We start from the raw sequence: 10,200 nt of genomic DNA, 5'->3' as shown, positions 1-10,200 counted from the left end.
GCGGGCTTGTGAACTAGTTTTAACAAATGAAAAACATAGAAAACTACATTAAAAGAGTGGAAAATAGAAGAGAATGGAAAAAAGAAGAAGTTAAAATAACATAGAAGAAAAAATTTAAATTACTCAAAATGAAAAGTTATAGGGTCCAATTGTAAGATTTAACCTAAAATTTTAGTTTTAAATGATGATTTACACCGTTAATGGTAATTAATGGCTCAGTTAATGGTAATTAATGATGTAAGTTACTAAACGTAATATTTCAAACATAAATGAGTAAAATGTAATTTGAGACAAATAAAAGTGACTATTTTGACAGTTTATCCTTTTATTTATTTATTTATTTTGATTTCAACGCTTAAACCAATTATATGTCTTCAAAATATAACTTGTGCCAGATTCTAAGATACAACTCAAAAGTAAAATTTGTCCTTAAGCAAACTAACTCGATAAAATTGGTCTCTCTCTCTCTCTCTCTCTTTTACTGAATGGAGTAATTTTATGTTTAATATTATATTTTTTTATTATCTTTTACCTTAAATAAAGTGAAAAAAATTGTAAACTTAAATTAGTTATAAAAATAAAGTAAGAATTAAATTATAAATTAATTAAATATCAAATTAATTTAACTAATTCAACACTAATTTAAATAAAATAACTAAAATCTATTCTTAGAAAAAGTATTGAGAGATTCAACCTAATAGTCATAAGCATTATATTAGAGTTATTTCTCTTTTATTTTAGTAGGATTCTAGTTTATTTTGTAGGTGAGTAGTAGTAGATTTTAAAATTTTATTTAATTTATGTTTTTAATTAATTATATATATATTTTTTAAATTAGATTTATTTTTTTTATGTTTCTTACCTAATGTAGATTAGACATAGTATGGAAGAAGGATAGTTTGATATATGATGTTAAGGCAATTCCCCGCCTTAATGAATGCTAGAAGACAAAAGCGGAAAGTTTGTTAATTTGAGGGGTGTTAGTACTTGAACAATTTTTTAGAGTTGGGATTTTTAGGGAATATAAAAGATAAAAAGAGACCTAGCATCAAGAATCAATGGATTTCATTGAGACGACGAAGTTTCTCCATCGATTTTTTTTTTTTTTTATGACTAGTTCTTTTTCAATTCTTCCATGAACTAAATTCTCTTTTCTAAGATTGCAATGTATTCCATGTTTAGTTAATTGAATATTTTTCCACATCTCTTTATTTTTAGTAGAGATTTGATTATTTATTCATTCTTGTTCTTTATTTATAATAGTCGGCCAGCAATTAATCTAACAAACTTAACGAAATTGAAAAATGACTTTTCTTTTAGGTCTTGAATGAATAACTCTTTATCTAAACTAGATGGGTCAATTCCTTATCTATAATTAGGATAAAAGTATACCGATTACCTTGGTAGCAATAATTGGTGTTTGTTCTTAATCAATTTGGTCTAAATTATTGACATAGAAATATTGCTCAATAATTAGGTTAAATTAGTTCTTTAATTGCTTGGAAAAGAATTAAGGAATTTTAGTTTCTCAAAGTTAGTAGTCAATTCTATTAGGATAAATTGGGTGGAGGTAGAACAATTAACTAATACATTAGATGAAATTGTAATCCTAGGTTTTTATTATTGATTGACTATTTTGTTTTAACTTGCTTTGCCTATTTTTGTTTATTCGATTAGTTGAAAAATCATATTATCAATTTATTTAGATAGGTATTAAGAGTAAAATTTGAATATTCAACAACAACTAGCAGCAGCAACAACTAAGATGTGAAGATGTGGGCAATACTAGATGGACTGATGCTAGCTTAGGATAAAGGGCTCCAAAAAGTTAGGGTGGACATGAATAATATGGTGATAGTCCAGATGTTATCTTGGAACTATATTGGATGTAGCAATTTCAATATAATCAAAAGCATTGACGATCTTAGGCGATCGAACTTAGGCATATCTACTGGAAAGCAAATCGAGCAATTGACTTTATGGCATTTATCTTAATCAGTGCATAAGGACTATACATGTTTGACCAACCACCTTCAGAAATGCAATGTATACTTACAAGCAATGTTAGGGGAATTACATTTGAGAAAAATTGTGTAATGTAATTATGTCAGTGTTATTGAGCTTGACTCTCTTCTTTTACAAAAGAAAATGTAAGTAAATGTAATGGAATCAACATATTAGAAGTCATACGATTATGATACATCATGAATATGATTAATCATGGTGCATGTCTTGCATTCACATAATCATTCAAATGATGTATATCAACAATACATATTCAAATATTAATTTGATTAATTTTATGCTCGATGAAAAAAGAGTTGAATTATTTAATTACTTTTTTTAGAATAGTAATAGTGATACCATCATTAAGATTATTAACATTATAACCTTAATTCAAACTAAAACAAGAATTATTAATTAATTAGTTGTGTTTATGGATAGAAAAAGGCAACGATTACTTAATTTTTAGTTATCTATTATGTATTTATATAGTTATGTTAGATTTGACAATGCAAAGACCAAAATAAATGCATGTTTCATGTTGTTTGTTTAAAACAATCATGTCATGCCCAAAACTAATGGTACACACAAGTATCCAAACTTCATTATAAATTTGATTTGCAACTCTTTCTTTCCTTTTTCCATTAATCTTCTAATTATCCCTTTACTTAACTCTTCTTAGTTCACTATCCCTTCTACTTATTTTATTTATTTATTTTATTACATCAACTACAACAATAATAACATCATTCAACATGGAACCTTTTCAATCTTTTTTTCTCATAACTTTTGCTTTACTGCTAGGTGCCTCCCATGTTGATCCAAACTTATTTCAAGATATATGTGTTGTCGATCTTTCTTCAGGTATTGTCGGCACTATACGCTAATATTCTCTTATATATATGTCATTTCTTTTTGCCATTTACCATAATAATTAACTTCTTATTTATTATTATTTATGTATACTCAAAAAAAAGTATAAACATCGGGCTTTTAGATACAACATTAGCTATATTTTTTTTTGTTAAATACTTGTATACATAATAGGTATTATGTGTCAATGTAAACACGAGTGAAAGTGAATGGGTTCCCTTGCAAGAAACCTTCAACTATAAGAGCATGTAACAACTAGATTTATAGTTGGTATCAAAAATTGCAATTTTAGAATCGAATTTTGTAAATCGAGTCAATAAAATTATGAATGTAAGAATTTATTTATTTAGTATTAAAATATATTACTGGACGGTCAAGTTATTAAATCAAGAAAATTGTTAGTTATAGTATAAGGACTAAATTGTAAAAGTGCAATCACTATTGAATTTTTAATTTAGAAAATGCACGAAGGCCTACGTAGCATTTATGCTAGGGACCTAATGGTTATTTAACCATTAGAAAATTAAGTTAGTGGCATTTGATGATTAAATCCATCATCATTACTAATATTGTTTATAATAAATAAAGTAACCTTAATTTAATTAGCTAAATTAAGATTACTTAAGTTTCAACCATACCTATAATCTAAGTATAAAACAAAGTGAGTGGGAGAGAGAATGAATGACCATTCTTCTCTTTGGTGTTGTCATCCTTTGCTTAAGAAAAAGAAAGAAAATTTTGCTAGTTTCTCCAACATATTCAACCATCAAATTAGGTAAGGAAATTAAGCTTTTTATTTGTGATTTTTACAAATAATTGATCATCTAAGCTTGGTTTTACATACCCATACTTTATATTTCTAAGTTAATGATTTTTATTCAAGTTGTCATTAAAGGGTTTAGTGAGCTTTAAGCTTGATTTTGGTGAGATTATTGATTATAAGCTTAGATTATGTTAGGACTAAATAAAAAGTAGTAAAAGGTGTAGAATTTAATTGGAAGTTTAATTAATCTCTATAGTAAATTTATGATATTAGGGACTAAATTGAATGAAGTGAAAGTTGCTAAGAAAAATAAATTTTGTTATAGATTGAAAGCTTGGGGTCCTTAGTGAAAGAATATAAAATTGGATTTTGGTTCAATGGTAAATATTAGAAAATATAAGCATTTTGGATATAGGGACTAAAATGAATAAAATACAAATTGTAAATATCAGAAAATATGAGCATTTTGGATATAGGGACTAAAATGAATAAAATAAAAATTATATTAAATTGTTGTGTTTTCATTTGTTTGTGTAAAACTGATATTATTTCTCTTATCAAATTTATCACGTGTAGCTAAAGAAAATGTCAAGCCATCTCGAGATAAAGGAAAGGCGAAGGTCGTAGATGAGTAGCCTATTTTGGTTTGCGCTTTCATGACTTTGAATTCAATATGTATATGGTTCGATAAGTATAGTTTAATTAAGGTAACACTAATATTGTCTCATGGTTTGGTAAGTATTCATGTTATGATTAAATTGAAGATATGTGATATGTTAAGTAATGATATGTAATGATATGCAAATGGTTTGATTGATATGAATTTGCCATGTGATGGTTGATATAATGTGAAATATATATATGTTTGAGATATTGATTAACCTACTAATGGTCTTCGATAGAGTCAGATATAGTTGACATGTCATAGGATTAGTGTACGATATTTTACTTTGGTTTATATCGATGAGATATGGAGTGCACATTATACTTTGGATGTATTGATGATATACTAGGCACATTTACATATATTAATTCGATTTATACCGATGAGGCACGGAGCACAATATACTTCGGACGTTCTGATGCTGTACTAAGTGCAAGTTATATTATTGTGATGGTTGGTTGATCCATCTATCCGTCCTGAGTGTAACACCCCAAACCCGGCCTAGACGTTATGGCCGATTCTGGCGATATCACATAGAAGTGTTTTTCGAAATAAAAATATTAGTTGTCGTCAAAAACCTCTTACCTATATCACCTATTGACAATATCTTATGTTAATTCCAGGACCTGTCGTTCATTTTCAAAACGTAATTCATAAAGTTATTCTCTTTCAAAACGTTATTAATTTTCAAAATGTCACTTATTACGGAAGCTTTTTAAAACAGTTGTGTATTTGAGTGAATTTTGTTAAAACGTTTGGTTCTTTTTGAAAACTCGATTATCCCTACTACTAGCAGTTATAAATCAAAACAATAAAAATCCCAAATTAAAAATATAAATCCAAAGATGCCATGATACAGTAAAAACCCCAACATAAAATTAAAATCAAAATTATGCACTTAAATGGAATGAAGTAGGTCATGTGGCCACCGCTGAGTCCTCCGCCGCACCGATCCTCTTATGACTGGGGATTACCTGTACAGATAAATTAGAAGGGTGAATTTACGAAAATTCAATGTGTAATCCCATATAAAAGTAGACAGAAAGCAATCACAATCTGGGCCTAAGCCCTTTTTCAGTATCAGATCCATTCAATACAGGTGCAATCATGCATTGGGCCTTGGCCCATTACAGTATCAGTAATCAGTACAGTATCAATTATGCGATCACAAAATCCTACTCAGCCAGCCTCCACACTCCATCTCCGCCCAACCCTACACTCCATGTGGGGATATAATCAACCCACCCATCCTTATACTCCAAGTAATATTGAATGCGGCATTATACAGCATTATGCAGTTGAACTGCCAGGAAGTTAGGCTCGAAGCCTTTCAATACACTTCCTCCGATCAATATAAACCCATCCCCATGCTATGGATCATACAACCATGTCATGTCAAATCATAGTATCATACATGCATTCAGTACAATTTTACAGCATGCTCAATATACAATCATAAATATATATATCGTACATGGAAATAATAGTCATTTAGTCAATTAGGGGTCTAGGTAAACTTATCGACCCTACAGTAGGTCCACAGTCGACTTGGGCGACCCGTGAAACCTTATCAATAAAACAGTGAAAATGGGCCTACAAGCCCATAATATTCACCCGTGTGACCCACATGGCCCAAATTGGTCTTGGCCGTGTAGATCACATGGCCTGGCCAAAAATCTCACACGCCCGTGTGGGCCCACACGCTTGTGTGGCCCACACGACCCAATTCGGTCCAACCTGTGTATCGCACACGGCCAACCTCGTCGATCAAATGCTCATGTTCGATCACAAGGCCAACCACACGGACGGCCACACACCTGTACGGTGTCGACAACTTCACTTTTTGGCTTTTCGCCATTTTCCGTTTACAGTGTTACGGTCACACACACCTGGTTTCGAATCGAAGCTAAAGCCACCACGAGCACTCCAGAACCTATTCTTGACCAATATTTCGCTCAATTAGTCACTTAAACGATCGAATTAAACTTAACCCCAAAACAAAAAAGTCATCTTCCAAGCGGAAAAACCCTTACCCCCTATTAATAACTTAAAAACTAAAATTTTATAGCACCATTATCACTTATCGAATGAGTGTGACTTTATGTTGCACAATATGATGATTTGAAAACAAAGTTAAAAAGGGAAAGGAAGGGAAAAGATTGATTTAAGACCCCCAGCACACTGACACCCCACTTAACCACCAGACCAGCAGGCCCATTCTGACATATTTTACCAACATAAATGTATAAGCCTACTGATTAGAGATAGGGGTTTATTCATTTAAATGAAAATTGCCAAGCTAAGGCTTGAACTTGGGACCTCTTAAACACTTCCTAGAACACTTAACCATTGAAGTAGATACACAGTTGTGTCACAAACATACAAAAAAATATATAAGAGATTTTGGGGTGTTACAACTCTTCCCCCTAAAAGAAAATTTCGACCTTGAAATTTTACCTGATCAGAATAAATTGGGATACTGCTGACGCATCGCATCCTCAGGCTCCTACGTGGCCTCCTCGGTGCTATGATTATGCCAGAGAACTTTAACCAGTGGGATGGATTTTCTTTTTAGAACCTTTACATCTCGCTCCAATATCTGCACTAGCTCCTCTTCAAAGGTCAGATCTGGCCTTACCTCAATCTTCTTAACAGGAACAATATGCGTAGGATTAGAGCGATAGTGCCTCAACATTAAGACGTGGAAAACATCGTGAATTCGGTCCAACTCTAGAGGTAGCTCTAACTGGTAAGCAACTGATCCCACTCGCTTAAGCACAAGGTAAGATCCAATAAATCTAGGGCTCAACTTGCCATTGCAACCAAATCTCAGTACCTTCTTTCACGGTGAGACCTTGAGAAAAACGAAGTCCCCCATCGAATACTCAATCTCTCGACGCTTCAAATCCGCATAGGATTTTTGTCTGTCTGATGGCGTCTTCAGTAGTCTCGAATAAACCTAACATTATCCTCGGTATCAGAAACTAGTTCAGGGCCCAGAACACGCCGCTCACCGAACTCAGTCTAACATGAAGGTGTGCGACACCTATGACCATATAATGCCTCGTAGGGTGCCATCTGAATGCTAGACTGATAGCTGTTGTTATAAGCAAATTCTGCTAGCGATAGGTAATCCTCTCAACTGCCTCGAAAGTCAATGACACAACTCCTCAACATATCCTCTAGTATCTGAATCACCCTCTCAGATTGACCATCTGTTTGAGGATGAAACACAGTACTGAAGTTCAACATTGTACCCAGAGCTTTATGTAGCTTATTCCAAAATCGAGACGTGAAGTGAAGATCCCTATTAGATATGATTAAAATCGGTACCCCATGCAGTCTCACTATCTCAAACACATACAATTTAGCCAGCTTCTGCAGAGAGTAGTCAGTACGAATCGGAATGAAATGGGCAAACTTGGTCAATCGATCCACGATGACCCATACAGAATCCTTTTTAGTGGGTGTGAGGGGTAACCCACTAACAAAATCCATAGTTACACGCTCTCACTTCCAAAGTGAAATCTTGACTGGCTGCAGTAATCCCGAAGGTAACTGATGTTCAGCCTTAACCTGCTAACATGTTAGACACTTAGCCACAAATTCGATAACCTCTCGCTTAAGACCTGACCACCAGTATAAATTACGAAGGTCTCTGTACATCTTATTTTCTCCAGGATGCATAACATAGGGGCTACTGTGCGCCTCTTTCAGTATCGACTGCCTTAATTCAGTGTCTTTCGATATACAGATTCTCTCACGGAAACAGAGTACCCCTTTGCTATTTAGTCCAAAATCTACAGTATTCCCACTCTCAATTTGTCAGAAGCGAAGACCCAAAGATTCATCCTCCAACTGTTTACCTTTAATCTGCTATATCAACGTCGGTTTAACTTGAAAATCGGCCAACAAACTACCATCATCAAATAAAATGAGGCGAGCAAACATCTTCCTCAAATCAGCCACTGCCCTACAAATTAGTGCGTTGGCCACCACATTAGCCTTATCAGGGTGGTATTCAATTGTACAGTTGTAATCCTTAACAGCTCAATCTATCTACGCTGCCTAAGATTCAGCTCCTTTTGAGTGACGAGATACTTGAGGCTCTTGTGATCCGTGTAGATGATACACCTTTCACCATATAGGTAATGCCTCCAGATTTTCAATGCGAACACCACTGCAGCCAACTCTAGGTCATAAGTCTGATAATTCGCCTCATGAGCCTTAAGCTGACGAGACGCATACGCTACCACCTTACACTCTTGCATCAACACACATCCCAAAACATGTGATGCATCGTCAGAGACAAGAACTCTTTTTCGGACTCGTCAGATCAAAATAGGGCCTCACCAAGACAGCTTTTGATCTTCTTAAAGCTCTCTTGCTGCGCATCAGACCCTTACGTAACAGCTTAGTCAAGGGTGCTGCAATCAGTGAAAAACCCTCTACAAGTCGTCGATAATACCCTACCAGTCCCAGAAAACTGCGACTCTTAAATACAGTCTTAGGCTGTTTCCAATCCAACATCACCTTAATCTTTTAAGGATCGACCCTAATCCCCTCAGCAGGAACCACATGACCCAAAAATGTTACTTTCTGTAACCAGAACTCACATTTATTGAACTTGACGTACAGTTGTTTCTCTAGTAAAACCTGTAGAACCACTTTAAGGTGTTCATCGTGCTCATCCTCAGTCTTTGAGTACACCAGTATGTCGTCAATAAAAACCACCACGAACTGATCTAGATAGGGCTGGAACACTCGGTTCATCAGGTCCATGAAAGCTACTGGCGCATTCGTTAGTCCAAATGGCATTACTAAGAACTTGTAATGACTGTATCGAGTCCTAAATGCTGTCTTGTATACATCGGTCTTCTTAACCCTCAACTGATGATATCCTGATTGGAGGTCAATCTTAAAGAAAACTGAAGCCCCTCGAAACTGAACAAACAGATCATCTATCCTCGGAAAGGGATACTTATTCTTGATTGTCAACTTATTCAATTGTCGATAGTTAATACACATACGCATAGATTCATCCTTCTTTTTCACGAACAGAACTGGTGCTCCCCACGGAGACACACTAGGACGAATGAACCCACGATCCATTAACTCTTGAATTTGAGCTTTAAGCTCCACAATCTCTTTCGGTGCTATTCTATATGGAGCGATGGACATCGGAGCTGTACCAGGAAGAAGCTCAATCCCGAAATCTACTTCACAATTCGGAGGTAACCCAGATAGCTCTTCAAAAAATACGCCCCAAAAGTCCTTAACCATCTTAATATCCTTAATCGAAGAAGCCCTAGAATCAGAAACACTGATGTAGGCTAGATACGCCTCACATCCCTTAGAAACCAACTTTTTTGCCCTTAATACAGAAATCACATTCGATAAGTAGTTCTGACGTTCCCTGATTACGACTACCTCACTATCCTCCTCAGTTTTCAGTACAAATCTTTTTGTGGCACAATCTAAGCTCACTTGGTGTTTAACCAACTAGTCCATTCCCAGTATCAGATCAAACTCTTTAAAAGGCAGTTCCATCAGATCAGCCAGAAAAATAGCCCCTTGAACCTCTAAAGGAACGTCTCTAAACAACTTATTTACCTTTACTGATTGTCCCAGCAGACTTAGTACAGTCACCTCACTCGTTGTGCTCTCAACCAAGATACCCAAATTCTCAGACACAATACTAGCTATATAGAAGTGAGTGGATCCAATATTTATCAGTGTAGTATAAAGTACATTATAAATAAAGAACGTACCCATGATAACGTTTGAAGCATCTTCATCCTCTCGGTGACGTACAACATAAACTAGAGCCGGCTGCCTCACCTCAGTATGACCGGCACCTCTGCCAGGTACTCTTTGACCTCGGCCAACCCATTAC

At 34.7% G+C, this 10,200-nt stretch overlaps 1 protein-coding gene across 1 annotated transcript; it reads right to left on the bottom strand.

The window, feature by feature from the left end:
• Window positions 1–6,810: 6,810 nt before the first annotated feature.
• Window positions 6,811–7,802, bottom strand: LOC128040498 (uncharacterized). The gene is made up of 3 exons (XM_052629266.1): window positions 7,503–7,802; window positions 7,159–7,263; window positions 6,811–7,074 (listed from the first exon to the last, which is right to left on the bottom strand). Exons 1-3 carry the CDS (start codon window positions 7,800–7,802, stop codon window positions 6,811–6,813), a joined length of 669 nt encoding a protein of 222 aa, XP_052485226.1.
• Window positions 7,803–10,200: the final 2,398 nt, after the last annotated feature.

The sequence above is a fragment of the Gossypium raimondii genome, chromosome 4, assembly GCF_025698545.1.
Source record: "Gossypium raimondii isolate GPD5lz chromosome 4, ASM2569854v1, whole genome shotgun sequence".
Taxonomy (NCBI): Eukaryota; Viridiplantae; Streptophyta; class Magnoliopsida; order Malvales; family Malvaceae; genus Gossypium; species Gossypium raimondii.
Note: the sequence above shows the minus strand (reverse complement) of the source record. Positions and strands in the feature narration are given on the sequence as shown.

What these genes read in the sequence shown, in the direction of transcription:
- LOC128040498 (XM_052629266.1), bottom strand. Translation starts at nt 7,802, where the DNA reads ATGGATTTTGTTAGTGGGTTACCCCTCACACCCACTAAAAAGGATTCT. An exon ending in CAGATGGTCAATCTGAGAGG is followed by an intron (nt 7,264 to 7,502) that starts GTGATTCAGATA and finishes GGATAATGTTAG; the next exon opens with GTTTATTCGAGACTACTGAA. An exon ending in GGGACTTCGTTTTTCTCAAG is followed by an intron (nt 7,075 to 7,158) that starts GTCTCACCGTGA and finishes CTTGTGCTTAAG; the next exon opens with CGAGTGGGATCAGTTGCTTA.